The sequence below is a fragment of the Solea senegalensis genome, linkage group LG8 (genome assembly GCF_019176455.1).
Source record: "Solea senegalensis isolate Sse05_10M linkage group LG8, IFAPA_SoseM_1, whole genome shotgun sequence".
Lineage (NCBI taxonomy): Eukaryota > Metazoa > Chordata > Actinopteri > Pleuronectiformes > Soleidae > Solea > Solea senegalensis.
In genome coordinates, this window is record NC_058028.1 from 5,002,988 (window position 1) to 5,018,347 (window position 15,360).

At 42.8% G+C, this 15,360-nt stretch overlaps 1 protein-coding gene across 1 annotated transcript; it reads left to right on the forward strand.

The window, feature by feature from the left end:
* Positions 1-1,654: 1,654 nt before the first annotated feature.
* On the forward strand, positions 1,655-15,360 carry nid1a (nidogen 1a; the record flags this gene model as incomplete). The annotated part of the gene is made up of 19 exons (XM_044032292.1): positions 1,655-1,999; positions 2,083-2,309; positions 3,218-3,522; positions 3,634-3,774; positions 4,254-4,505; positions 4,817-5,017; positions 5,168-5,401; positions 5,575-5,712; positions 6,772-6,900; positions 6,991-7,134; positions 9,029-9,148; positions 10,059-10,286; positions 10,392-10,564; positions 11,459-11,585; positions 11,715-11,886; positions 12,592-12,749; positions 12,834-12,957; positions 13,626-13,738; positions 14,755-15,360. Coding segments are annotated over 19 exons (3,462 nt in total), but the record flags the coding sequence as incomplete, so codon positions are not given.

Here is a 15,360-nt window from a genome sequence, read left to right on the forward strand (position 1 = left end):
GAGACAAATGCGTGGGATTGACTGGTCACTGCGGATAGTCCATAGATCTTGCGCAATTGCGCATTCCCCAGAAAGCCTGTACGCGAAAAAAGAGGTCAGCGCTTACAACATTTAACAATGCCGGGAAATCGCTGCACATATCTGGGGGCAGACTGTAGCATTCACAACATATTGACTCACTTATCACAGAGGAGGGCTCTATCTCGCTTTATCGTGTCCATGCATTCTTACAACTTTCCCCCCAGGTTATCGTTGTACTGTTGACACTAGGGACCAAAGTACTGAAAGAGTCTTATTTTGTAATCCATCCCAAAACATTTATGTCACATTACAGCTGTGTGGTGGATGAGAGATGCTCATTAGAAACATATGAGTTAAACCACTTTATGCTACAGTGTCAAACTGAAATGCAGAATGCAAATGAACTTCATTTGCAGACTACATAACCCTAACCCTTTATTATTATTATTATTATTATTATTATTATTATTATTATTGTTATTATTTGTTGCTTGCAGTTTCCACTTGGAGCAGGGGGAAATGACTGGGGAAAATTGGGCAATAAGAAGATTTAGCTGAAAGCTGCACCATTGTGCTGGACAAACAAACAGCCCTTTATCCTAGAGATTCTTCTTTTCCAAGAAAAGTGCTGCATCTCTGTTTCAATTGTGCCGCATGTGCATAATAAAAGTAATTATTATGCACATCAAAGGCAGGACACTGGCTTTCTTCAAAGTTTTGTTTTTATTTAATATTCTGAAGGTTCACTGAAAAAAGAAAATGGTCGACGAACCAAAAACAAAATGACCACCTATATAGATTGAGTTTAGTCTAAAATAGTTGTCTTTCTAGTAATTGTTTCAGTATGTCAAACATTTTCTTTTTCAGTGCTCTAACAGTCTTGTGTTTGATGAACAGTGATTTGTTTTTGTCATTCATGGAGCTGTGACACAGGGACTTGATCGCCTTTAGGAGATGTGCAGAGGCAGGAAGTTGTAGTAATTAACACATGAGCCTTAGGTTGAGATACTTTACGTTGTAAGAATCGGTCGAAGCAACACAGATTTTTTCCCCCTGCTGCAGACAAGATGGCAAAAAGATTTTTGTTATTACTCATGTGAGAGTCTCCACTGAACTCTTCCTGCCCTGCAGGGGAACAGTAATGCTTTTCACACCAAACCTCTTCATCATTTGGAGGTTTTATTGTCTGAGAGTATGTGGTACGTTGAGGTATTTACTAACAGTAATGATCTTTGTGTCAGTGTGATCAGAATCACTGATCCTTTTCCCAGCCCTATCTTCCATTTTGGCAGGAAGTCTCTGTAATGACGATTAGTGCATAATCTTTGGGTTCTCCAGGGCTGTTCGTCAGGGGCAGGGACAGGAAACAGTGGAATACCAGCCAGGAATAGTGCTCTTGTTTTCCTCTGCTCAGGAAGTGGAGGAGCCCCATGTGCAGAGTGTGTGTTTTTGACATGAACCCAGCTTCTTTCTTTTCTTTTACGAGCCTCGCATGTGTTCACATTAGACCTTTAAGTGTGTGAGATGTGTGTTAAACGGCGTCTTGTTTGTTCATTAGATCATTACGCTAATGAGTCTGAAATAAAGTACAAAAAATGGGTCAGACTGGTCAGTCGTGCCATAACATCCACTGTTACAGGCTTCCACATCTCGCTGCGCCATCACCAACTTGCGTTTTTCATTTCAGATCAACACCAATGGATTCGTTGCCACAGCAGAGCCGACGAGCGAGTCGACATATCTTGGCAAAATGCCCTCAAAGTTTGGCATGATTGCAGCTCTGCAAGGAGACCTGGACACAAGTGATGGTGCGGGGAAGGTTTTCTTCCGCCAGGACTCCAGCCCTGAAGTTCTGCATCGGGCAGCGGAGCACATCAACAGAGGCTTCCCCGATGACGATGAAGTTGACCCCACCCATGCTGTGGTCATCACCTGGGTTGATGTTGCCACGCACGAACCTCAAACCCAAGACAAGAAGGTGAGCATCGTCATCGTTACTGAAGTGATTTTTGGAGAAACTGGCAATTTACTCTATTTTCTTTTCTTTTTTTTTCAACACAGAGAAACACCTTCCAGCTGGTTATTGCATCTCTGGAGAGGGCCTCGTATGCAATTGTCCTATATCCAAGGGATGGGATCCAGTCTTCCACCTCACCTGCACAAGACGGCAGTGTGACCATGCACGCTGGCTTTAGTAAAGGCGTAGTGAAAGGTTTTCTGTTTAACACTCAGGGACCATACTACCGCACCACTACAGATGACGAGGCATCTGTCAGGACATTAGCAGAGTAAGTCGCCCAGTCAGCACAACGACACCTGTTCCTTGACTTTAAAGAACAGCATGTAAGACTCTGTATGTGCATGTGCAAAACAGACTTTCCTTCCTTCAGTTGCCGAAAGAAGCGTCTTTAAAAGGAGGGAATAAACGACGTTAGAGTAACCAGCAGCACACTTTAATGTTAAACAAACTGATTAGAATCGTGATCATTATTACTCTGTTTATCAGCATGTTTAACGTGGTGTCAGCACTCTACAGGCAGTAAAACATCAACAGCATTTTTTTAGAATGTCACATTATTTATGTCATTTTTCTAAAACTATTTTACCCACAATTACACTAACGAGGGCTGATGCTCAGGCTCCGGAACTTCCCCAGCGGAACTCGACAGGCTCATAACATTAGTTGACGCACTTGTGCTCTATTACTGTAACTGGGCACTGACTGCATCCTCACTCTGTGTTTTGGTTGCTTTTTGGGGTTTTAGAAATAAAGAAATCCAGAATTATTTTCTGTAAAATAATAGATAGTGGAAAGCAATAATTCAACATACTTTAAACATCCATCCATCTTCCATCCTCCACATGAGGGTCACGACTGACGCTGGTGACAATCCCAGCTGATGTGGGGGCAAAATACAGGGACAGGTTGTCAGTCCATCACAAGGACTCGTGGAGACAAAATAACCCTCCACACTCACACTCACACCTACAGTCAATTTAGAGTCTTCAATTATTCTTATCCCCAAATCTGCATAATTTTGGACTGTGGGAAGAAAACCAGAGAACCAGAAGAAAACCCAAATGTTGCCATTTGTTTTCAGTGAGGGCAGTTTCTCAAATGAACATGTTTCCTTAGTCTTGGATGGCGCATGTTGGACATTTTATGCATAAAACTTTTTACCCCTCGTTCTTATAGGGAAACCAACTCTGGCCTGCGTGGTGTGTGGGTGTACGAGATCGGTACCTCTCCCTTTTTTACCAACGTGGCTCCCGGTGAGGTCACTGACCTGCCCACTGAGGCCACACCTCCTGAAGTCTATGTCGATCCCACCGATGCCATCGAAGAAAGGAGGCTTGTGCATACTAATGGTCAGGTGGAAGAGTATCCACCTTATGAACCAGAAGGAGGGCAGATTGTAGTCCATCCCGTTCAGTACCAGCCACTTCAACCAGGCAACCCGGAAGTGGTGGTGGTGGAAGACACAGATATAAGTGTAGATGGTGAGTTCACACTATAAAATTGCTCTTTTTAATTCTGTTTAATGAACAGAATTTAAAAAAGAAGAAGATTATAGTTTTTTAATCCGCCGTTATTCTTTTCCATGTTTTCAGTGTTCTCGTACAACTCCGGGACATGTGCAAACAACAGAAACAAGTGTTCCCAGTTTGCTGACTGCAACGACTACTCCAGCGGATTCTGCTGCGCCTGCAAGCCTGGCTTCTACGGGAACGGGATACAGTGTGTGGCAGAGGGTACACTTAAAGATCACCTTTTACTTTGGAGTTTAAAATTGTTATTTCCTTTAAGTTTAGGTGTTTAACATCTGTGCTATGAATGGAACACTTTTATAGTAACCGTAAAGGACTCAGTCACTCTGCAATTCCAGCACTAATTTCAGTGGTCACTAATTTAAAGAAGAAAAACAATTGACATCGATATCTGACATCCCGAAACAGCTTTGTTTTGTAAATGTTATGGGTGATTCGTGCTGTATAACAAGTGAGACTTTTACGTCCAGAATCTGTTTATTTTCATGAATTCTTAGTAATTGGCAAACGTGGATGTGTTGGGAAAGCATCTGTTACTCAGCCGGTTCCACAAGTCTCCTCACAACTCAGATGTCTGAATTTAATTTGAGCAGATGGCTACAAAAGCCTCCGAGTAAAGCCCTGTGCACAGTGGTTGTTCTTCTCTGTGATTAACTTTGATGGTCTGGGTTAATTTCTTGCAGGAAAGCCACAGAGGATGAATGGTAAACTGCATGGAAGAGTGTATGTGGGCAGCTCTCCTTCACCAGTGGAGTTCAGCAGCAACGATCTCCACTCATATGTTGTTGCAAATGATGGCCGATCCTACGTCGCCATCAGTGACATCCCACAGAACGTCGGGCCCTCGCTGCAGCCGCTGTCGTCCATCGGTGGTGCGATCGGGTGGGCGTTTGCTCTGGAGCAGCCTGGCTTCAAGAATGGCTTCAGTCATGTTGGTGAGGGGAAATGTTTTAGCAGCACCTACTAATTCACTAACATTCACTAGCTTTTCAAGCAGTTTGAAAAAGCTCTTTCAACAAATGTCAGTGTTGCTACAAGCACAGACAGCACAGATATAAATGGAGATGGTGAGTCAACACTGAACAGGCTGCATTTTTGTCCAGCTCACTTTGCCATACAGCTGCAGTTTTACTCGCTCTTTCCAGCTGAATTCCCCTCACATTACCTCAGCTCAGACAGATGGCGGTAAGCCAAAGTTCATCCAGGGCCAGGGTCTTAAAGTTAACCTCTTCTTCATCCTCTGAAGGGGGGGAGTTCACACGGCAGGCTGAGGTGACCTTTCTGCCAGGGAACGAGAAGCTGACCATCAGACAGGAGTTCAAAGGTATCGACGAGCATGACCACCTGGTCGTGAGCACCAGCCTGGAAGGCCGGGTCCCTGAGGTGCCTCAAGGATCCACCGTGCAGGTCGAGCCTTACTCTGAGATCTACCAGTACAGCAACAACTGTAAGCTACAGCATGAACAAAGAATCTGTTTTAACGTAAATGTCTAAGGTTTCCTTTCAGCTTTTGAAATCATAACAAAACCCTATGAACTGAGAAATCACCATTTGCTTGTTTTGTACCTGTCTATGTTTTCTTCTTCTTACCTTGCAGTGATCACCTCCTCCTCCACCCGGAACTACATCGTGACCTTGCCCGATGGTACCACTGACACCAGGACGTATCAGTGGCGTCAGACCATCAGCTTCCAGAGCTGCCAGCATGACGGATCTTTAGGAAACATGAAGCCCACCCAGATGCTCAGCGTGGACCAGATCTTTGTCATGTATGACCATAATAATGAGCTCATCCGGTTCGCCATGAGCAACAAAATCGGGGATGTCAATGGTGAGGTCATGGAGATTATTCTTGTCTTCCTGTTTTGGTCTGAGCTCACTTCCTTCCTGAAATGCAACCTAAAACAACATCCTGACGATGGCTTGAATCAGGGAAGTTAGGGCTGTTACTAAATTAGTCAGCGGGATAGTAACAACACATCTTCATACATGTTCACTTCTCAGGAGGGCAGCCAGAGGAGAACCCATGTTTCACAGGAAGACACGGCTGTGACACCAACGCCGCTTGCCGACCTGGAGAGGGAAACCAGTTCACCTGCGAGTGTGCTACTGGCTTCAATGGTGATGGCCGCTCGTGTTATGGTAAGAATGACACAGGAGATTTGCCAATTGACCTGACGATGTCAGCTGTCATTCCCACTGGTGCGAACACATTATTGTCTATTTTCCTCTGAATAGGAACATGATTCAATTCAATTCACTTCAATTCAATTTTACATTATAGAGAGCAGAGAAACCCAGCAATTCACAAGCACTAGGCATCAGTGGAGAGAAAAAAAAACTCTGACAGAACCAGACTCAAAGATCTGCCTCGACCGGTTGGGGTGAAAGGAAAAATGGGGGACACAGGAGAAGTGGGGGAGAGAAAGGACAAGAGGAAGTTGAGGTAGAGATAGAAGAGAGAGACCAGAAGCAGATATATTACAGTTGTGTCAAGTTATCAGTTTAGACAGGACAGTTCTGAGTCAGTGATGACATGTTCATAGAGCTACATGTCATTTATACTCTGGCCTGAGGAGAATTAAAGAATATCAACTTTAATTATATCATAATAGTAATGGTGATAATAATATTATTATTATTAGTAGTAGTAGTAGTAGTAGTAGTATTGTTGTTATTAATGATAATACTAACAATAATAATAATAATTAAAAGGCCAATTTTTCTACATTCAGCTATTTTCTGCTTTCACATAAATCAGAATGTTTCAACCTCTGCTTAGAGCCATTGTTTAATTAACTCAGACTTTGTAAAGCCTTCCTTCCTGGGGAACTGTGCAATCTTACCAATTAGCGGAGGGACTCCCACATGGAAAACAAAGTGCCCCATTTTCCCAGACAAGGTTAACATATCCAGCCTGGCCCTCATTCCCAGACAACATTCTATAGGACCAGCGATATTTTGCATTTGAGGCCAGACAGGAAGCTCCTTGTCACATGCACTAGAACGAGGAAGGAAGTCTTTCAGACAGAAGCTATCTTCAAACCTTTGTAATTAAGAAATCTAATTAACCTCTGTTGGCTGATGTCTAAACATGTGATAACGAAGGACGCTGATGTGACTCCAGAGTCCCAAACTCAAATGTCGGCCATATGTGGCAGTTTATTGAATATGAGCGTTGACTCTTGTCTCCTTTATCAGACATCGACGAGTGCAGAGAAGCCCCTCAGACCTGTGGCTTCCATGCTATCTGCAACAACCAGCCCGGGACCTTCCGCTGCGAATGTGAAGATGGATATCAGTTTGCTCGGGATGGACAGACCTGTGTTGGTAAGTGGTGTTTGTGTGCTGCCAAGTACAGCTAAATCAAATGCATTAAGACAGTTTACACAACCTTCCCACTTTCACTCTTCTCTTCAGAGGTGAACCGACCCGTCGATGCCTGTGAAGAAGGCACCCACACCTGTGACAGTCCCGAGCGAGCTCAGTGCAGCTACACAGGAGGCTCGTCCTTCATTTGCTCGTGTCTGCCGGGCTTCATAGGAGACGGACGAGTCTGCCAAGGTACGGCACGGACACTTTAAATACATACTTGTGCTGAAGAATGGAAAAACAGCATTGTTAGCAGTTATTGCAACTTATTAAATCACTTGAAGTGTATTATACACATTTCTGAGGCTTTAGTGTGTCTGTTTTTGTCCTGATATTAGATTTAAAGGACAATTCATGTGCTTGTTCAGAGATATTTCTTCTGACACTTCTTCACTGTGATAATCTCATTTTGTACTTTGTACAGTTTAATCTAAATATAGCTCATTTAATAAATACTTGTCTTAAAATGACATGATATGCAATTGATCAAGCAGCAGCTTGACCTGACTGATGCACAAGGAATGAGAGTAGTGTTAAAGAAGGAACTGAATCTGAATGAATATTAAGTAAAGGGAATGATTGTGAGATGTAGGACTGAATCTTGAGTAAAAGAATTATTATTTAGTTGATGTTATGATTCAATTTCAGAATTAATAGAGTCAAATGTAATGTTTTTCAAACAGATTAAAGGGAGTCATTTGTTACAGAAGCACATTGCATTCACTTGAAAAAAAATAATTTTTGGTCAGTTTTTTGGAGTAATTTTTTTTTCTGTTTGTCAGATTCAGTTTTTTCATGGTTGTTTTTTGGAGTAATTTTTTTCTAATTTACTGAATATTTTTCTTCTGAGTTTAGAGAGCATTTGAAACAATAGACGCATTCATTCCTTTATTGAGAGTTCGATTTATAACAACATGGACGGCTTGTTTAGTTTAATCAAGTTTTACTTTGATCTGGGTTCAAGACACTGGGAGATAGTCCTGTCACATCGATGGTGTTCCCATTAGTTTGTCGACTTTGCGCAGGCACTTGAGGACTTAGTTGTTCAGAAGGAAAGCTCATTCTGTTAAATCTGTTAGACAAATGTTTCTCCAGGATCAGTTGGACAGATATGGCATGCTCCATGGATACAAGGTGATGCATATGAAATGCATTCAGGCTGGCTACGTGGTGACTCAAGAGACGATCAGGAGACTGATGATAATGTGGGAGTCACTTGCAGGTCGGAGGTTCTCGCGAGAGTTCTCGATAATTCAGGAAAAAAAATTACTCAGAAAAACAGGAAAATAATTACTTCAAAAAACAGGGAAAAACATTAGACAGAAAAACAAACCAAAAAATTAATGAATGCAATGCACTTCCGTAATTTGTTATATGTTAACAGCATTAATTAAATATGTGTTGCTATTCATGTCATACACTCCAGGCTCCATAATGTGAGATTTGAAAGTTGTTAGACAGAAACATTTTTTTTGTTGTTTTGGGGGAAACATAAGCCGACAAGGACATCATTCTGCCAACGATTGGAGTTTTGTAGCTTCAGGCAACAAAAATGTTATTTACATTTCTCTTGAATCTTGGGTGTCAGAGCATCCTTTGTTACACAAGGGTTTTATTATCATGTGAGCAAAAGCAAGAATCTGCTGAAACTAGTAGCTGCCTAAGTGGTTCGATTTGATCCAAAGTCGCACGTTTGTTTGTAACGTTCTAGTCAAGTGCGTAAAAGGAGAAATGACCTGTGTCGTGCTCCAACACAAGTAAACATGTGGACGCTGTAATTATTAAAACATCTGCTCGGTGCGGGGGAGGTGAGACGGGTTACATAACACGTGTGTGCTGTTTGAGCAGTTAAACATGAAAAGCAGATGGACGGTTCTTATGTGGAGGTCGGGGAGGTTTGGCCGGTGCGCCATAAGATTCCATTCTTTCCTCGTCTTTGCCAAATGTTCTGCTCTCTGAGGCCCAAATCACACTGTACACAGACGACATAAAAGAAAACAATAGATTGGACGCTTGGAAAATATATTATAAGTCTCTGATGAGTCTTCTTACCCTCACGTACCCTCTTTTCTCCCCCCCCCCGAAGACATAGATGAGTGCCAACAAGGCAGGTGCCATCAGGATGCTGTATGTTACAACACCGAGGGATCATTTACCTGCCAGTGCAGGCCAGGTTACTACGGTGACGGCTTGTCCTGCTCTCCAGGTAAGTCTGGTACTGTGCCAAGCAAACCCGACACTCTACACCTGCATTGTTTTATATTCAGTCATGCAATATTCACTCTGTGGTGTTGGAAGTTTATTTTGGTTATGTGTCATCGGAGCTCACTCAGGTAATATTAATGTATTTAACAACATGATATGGTGACATGCGCTCACCGGCCAAGACATTAGGTAAACAGGACGCCTGATAAAATGGCAGCTGGTGTGGTTTTTTGCTGCTGTAGCCGTGTGCTTCATGCTTTGACATGTTGTGTGTTCAGAGATGGTCTTCTGCATACCTTGGTTGTAGCAAGTGCTTATTTGAGTTGCTTTTCTATTATTTAAAGAAACCAGTCTGGCCATTCTCCTCTGACCTCCGACCTCACGCATCAGCCTTGGACGCTGTATGGTTGCATGTGAAAATCCCAGTAGATTGTCAGAGCAGCCCATGTGGCACCAACCTCCATGCCATACTCAAAGTTCTCCACTCTGATGTGCAGTTTGAACTTCAGCAGGTCACCTTGACCACGTCTTCATGTCCAAAAGTATTGGCTGATTAAATACTTGTGCTAAGAAGTAGTTGAACAGGTGTAATGGCCACTGAGTGTGGTCTTTTCGAATGTATTTGCACTCACTATATTAGAAAAACGGCAAAGGGATCATTTTTATTCGTGGCACCACTCACTGCATTGTTTATTTCACTTGGAAATGAGTTCCTTGTCAGAGAGCCAGATGGAACCTGTTTTTCATTTTCTGCTGGATAGCTAAAAGAATTTGTCATACCTTAAGGTATAAGGGATGTGGGAGTTTTTTTTTGTTTTGTTTTGCTGAGGACAAAATGAAATATAAATGAGCTGAATGAATAGGTTCCTGTGGTCTTAATGGTATATTCTGTTTTTAATTTCTCTTCTCAGGCAGGACAAAAACAAAATGCGAGAGCCAAAGAGAAAATCTCTTGGGCGCCACAGAGTATGGTCCGCGTGGGCCTCGTCCTCCAGTTGGACAGTATGTCCCTACATGTGACGAGAACGGTGCCTTTGAACCGATGCAGTGCCATGGCAGCACGGGACATTGCTGGTGTGTGGACCGAAATGGACAGGAAATCCCTGGGACGCGTTCCGGACCTGGCAGCACGCCACTGTGTGAGTACATTGTCACATTATTCTTAAGAACAACAGGACACAAAAATCTGAAAAACCTTAACTGGATATTTCTTCTTGTTTTTTTTGTTTTTTTGTCACAATAAGGTATCGACAATGGTGGCGTGACACCACCTATCGGACCCACCCCTCGACCCGATGTCCACCCCCTGCCTTCAGGAACTCACCTCTTGTTTGCACAGAGTGGCAGGATTGAGCACGTTCCGCTGGACAGTTACGATATGAAAAGTGACGATGCCAAAACCGTCCTTCATCTCCCTGTAAGTTTTTTGGCATTTATTTTTGTCTTTAATGAGAGAACTCGATAAGCAGTATGAGGGATTCATTTTTGTCTGTGGTTTGGACTTTGAGAAACATCTTCTGTTCTGGGCCCCTCCCACAAAATGAACATGGACAGGAACACACTTCATATGCAACAGGAGCTCATCTCTGACAAACTCTTCCAATTTTATATTTTTTTTGAGGTTGCTTTGCAGGGTTGGCAATTTCCAATGCTTGAAAAGTGGCTTTTCCTGTATATGCAGCTGCTTAAAGATCACTTCATTTACATTATGATGAGAGTTTATTGTGCAATTATTGCTCAATAAGGCCAAAATATTTTGACTACTACAGTTTGCTAATATAAACATTATCTCAGAGAGTTACTGCCTTTCTGTTTATTAAAAGGTCTGCAGTTAAAATGTGTGTTATGACTAGGACTATGATACAAAAAACAATGATTTATTCACTGACAGACAACTGCCTCTAAGAGCTCAGCTCTCCTGACCACACTGAGGACATATTATCTTATACTCAACAGCCCGGTTCTACGCTGGTTCTAATGTTTGCATTCTAACTCTGCGATTCCACCAATTAGCTGCGAGCGTCTGAGGCTTGCACTTTATTGGAGGCACATGGTGACATTCACACTAATTGCTAACATCCGTCAGACATCTTTGGAATCACAAGCTGTATTTCTTGTTACGCTGATTTCCAAACCAGCTGGTCCAAAGTCTGGCCGCCGCGCTCATGCTGAGTATGCGGCTCTGTTTGTTTAGATTTATGTCTCGGCGTTAATGTCAAGAAAAACACATCTGCCTCGTGTTTTTTTTATCCCTTAACACTGTTGTTTGAACTAAGTGCACTTCAAAGATTGGTTGTTGACCCTTCTGCAGGGGAAGGTAATCATTGGCGTGGCCTACGACTGTGTGGAAAAAATGGTCTACTGGACGGAAATCACATCGCCTTCAATCAGCAAGGCCAACATCCAGGGTGGAGATCCTGTTAATGTCATTCGATCAGGTTAGCCTCACTGCTCACTCTTCCGTCACTCCACTGGCATTCTGTCTTTTTCAGCCTTTGATGACACAGGAGAATGTCAGATAAAGACAAAAGAAATAAACTGATGAAGACATTTTATCCTCTTAACAGATTTGGACAGCCCCGAGGGTATCGCCATCGATTACTTGGGCCGAACTATGTTCTGGACAGATTCGGTGAGAGATCACATCGAGGTTGCCTCCCTGGATGGGTCTCAGCGTCGCGTCTTAATCGACTCTGACCTCGTCAACCCTCGTTCTATTATTACCGACCCTCCCAATGGGTCAGTAAAACTTTTCCAATTTGTTATTGACTGGATTCAAGTTAAGATTTGCTGTTTGAAGGAAATTTAAATCATATATTCAAAAATGGGAATGGTTCCACATTCTAATTAAATGCTTTTGCCCAGAATTGACCATATGCATCATTTACAACGTCAACTAAAATACTGTATAAGCCAGCTCCTTAACTGTTGCCACGAGTGATGCAACATGGCCTGACGATGAAAAACACCTTTAAATTTCACCAGAGAACTGGTGCATGCCTCTATGCACAGTCTCTGCTGAATTCTATAATTCATCCCTAAATACTTATAGTAACCTCTGCAGAAACATCTCTGCATCCCTGAAATCCAAGTAGTGACCGTGCATAGAGTCATGAGATCTTGATTTTCTTTTTTAGTTTGTACAGAAAAATAAGGCAAATTAGATGAGCACAAAGCAGATAATTTCTCAGAAAGCTGAAGAAAACAAGCGAGGATTTGAGGCAACATTAAGGGGATCTCAGAAACTTTTGACATATCCACACTCATTTCTTTCCCATTCCCAATCTGTATGTTATCTGAGGCTAGTTACCGGCTGTGGCTTATACAGAAGGTATAGAATAACAATCATAATATACCAGTGATTTAAATTTTGATACATTTAAATCTATGTGTTAATTCTAAATTTAAACTTGCTGTTTGATTCCACATTTGTCCTCATGACAGTAATCTATACTGGTCCGACTGGAACCGCGACGCCCCCAAGATTGAGACCTCATACATGGATGGCTCCAACAGAAGGGTTCTGGTGAAGGATGACCTCGGTCTGCCAAACGGACTAACTTATGACTCTCAGAGCTCTCTGCTTTGTTGGGCAGATGCAGGTACTGTAGACTTCAGACAGATGACTCATCTGTGAAATGATGTCTGCCTCGTGATTAGTATTAAGTCTGATCTCTTGCCCGTAGGCACACATAAAATGGAGTGCATGCATCCAGATCGCGGTGACCGCAGGAAGATAATGGAGGGACTTCAGTATCCCTTTGGAATGACTGCTTTTGGCAAGAACATCTACTACACTGACTGGAGGAGGTCTGATTTATTCCATTGTCATAAACATACTGTGCTATTGAAGAGGTTATTACATAAACATGTAGCTGTAAAGATGTTACTCACTACAGCCTGGATGCACTTGAGTTATGCCACAGTGGAATTTGATGTTTAAAAATCATCAAGGCGTCAACACACTGTTGCAATATAAGAATCCAGATCTGTCTAGATGGTTGAAGGAGGGGGTGGGTCAGAGGTCAAAAAGCTCCCCTCACTTCAAGCAAGAGCCCTTGATGTTCTCCCAGACTCTGACTCTTCCCTGAGTCTGTATGTGTATGTTAGCCACTGCAAAAAAGTGGGGGTTGGGGCAACTGTGTGTGTGTGTGTGTGTGTGTGTGTAGGTGGGGTGAGGAGGCATCTTAAAAAGTGGCAGCTGCTTGCAATTTCTCAGCCTCAGCGTCTTTGAGTGACCTGCCCAGGGCCTCTCTGTGATCTCACCAGGGCTGTTGGCTGACTGGAGAAGGTTGAGAGGTGGTGGTGGGGGAGGTCCCACACTTCGACAGTTTACAGCAAACTATGCCAGTTAGCCTACCCCTTACTCATTCTTGACATGCTTTATACAAAGCACGGGAAGGCAGGATGCAGACATTTCTCTAGGTTGGGATAGTCCCTGGACTTCCTAACACTTGTGCTGACTGTGTTTACAACAGGAACGCCGTGGTTGCAGTCGACCGCTATGCCGCCAAGGAGTCAGATGAGTTCCAGCCACAGAAGCGGACCAAGTTGTATGGGATCACCACAGCCTATGCCCAGTGTCCTTCAGGTATTAAACCAGTTATGCGGCTGTAGCAGGACCACACATTCACCTTTGAAAGGCCAATGTCTAAAGTTTAAGTAATATCTAATATTGATGCTGCAGAACTATGGCAGCTTTTGCATACAAGAAATGATGTTGTTTTACTCCATTTGCAAAGTAAGCTCATACTTCAAGCTGCAAAAAGCAAGACCCTTGCCTAAAGGACATATAAAAGGCTTATTTTAACAGTGGACTCACACGTTCATGGAGCTGCGTCAGGTGTTGCTTTCACTTTGAGTGTGTCAGCAGTTGAGAAATGTTGAATTTTCCAGATTTTCCCTTTACCAACAGTCACTGCTAATCTCCCATAGCTCCCTCCAGCACCAAGCAGGCCTGTACACTGTTCAGTGTTAAAGTGACGTATACTGTATTTGTAAGTGCAGGAGATGTTTTATGTGCAATTAATCGCTTATACAAACACACTTGTGGCTCATATTGTCAATTTCTGTCAATACACACAGGACTTTTAAGACCTTTACAAGCATCTGACACTGATGTGCAGAACCACTAAAAAGCCATTCTTAGAAAAAGCTTGACCCGTGTCCACTTGGGGGCTACCTTTGAATCTGGCTTATAATTCATTCTCTTCACTGCTCGTGAACTAACTGTCCAGTGACCTCTGTGCCCTTCCTTGAAGCATTTTGAGAGCAGCGTGCAAAGCTGAAAAATGGCAGCCTTGCTCCTCCACCTGAAAGTACCAGGAGGAATTCTGCAGCTCGTATTTATTATTTGGTGAAAGGAAGACTGATGTTACTCTGCAGCACCAGGCCTCATCCTCCCCTCTTGATAAGGCTGCGTGTATGAAGCCAGGGAATGTGGAGAGGGGTCTCCAACATCTGGAGTTTTTACCAGATGTTTCTTTTCAATATGCCTGTATCTGTTAAACAAATAGTGAAGAAGCTTTTTTCCTGCTGCTGCTTGCTGTACCTCGTGATTTATTTTCCCTGCTTTTAACATGTTTGTGTATTTACTTCCTCCATCAGGACAAAACTACTGTGCTGCGAACAATGGCGGCTGCACTCACCTCTGTTTAGCAACACCAGGCGGCCGCTCCTGCAAGTGTCCCAGTAACGCAGTGGGTGTGGGCTGTGTGGAGAGAGACGGCGGGTACTGACGTGAGGCAGCTGAACGATGACACTGTTTGGATGTTTGACCACAAATTAGGAGCCAGTCAGCATTACTAAACTATAGCTGCTGAAAAAAGCCACTGTAAAGCGAGGTAAACTTGCTGTGCCTTTTATTTCTCAGTGTCATGCTTATTTACTTTTTTTTTTTTACATTTCCCATTGCCTTAATAAAACACATTGGCCTTTCAAAATTGTAAATATAAACACTTTTTATGTTATGACTTATTTCCTGAGTGCACATGAACTGAGAATAAAGCTCAAGGGATAAATAATTTAATGTGAAATTCATCACAGCAGCGCATGATGTCATCTCATGTCAGCTGTGTTACACTGTGGCATGTTTGGATTATCCCAGAAGTTGTCTCATGGAAGTATTTGTGTGGAGTAAGACTGAAATATCTGTGCAAGTTGGTGGGATGAGTTCACATGCTGAGCAACAGAAGAATAAACATTTTTCTAACA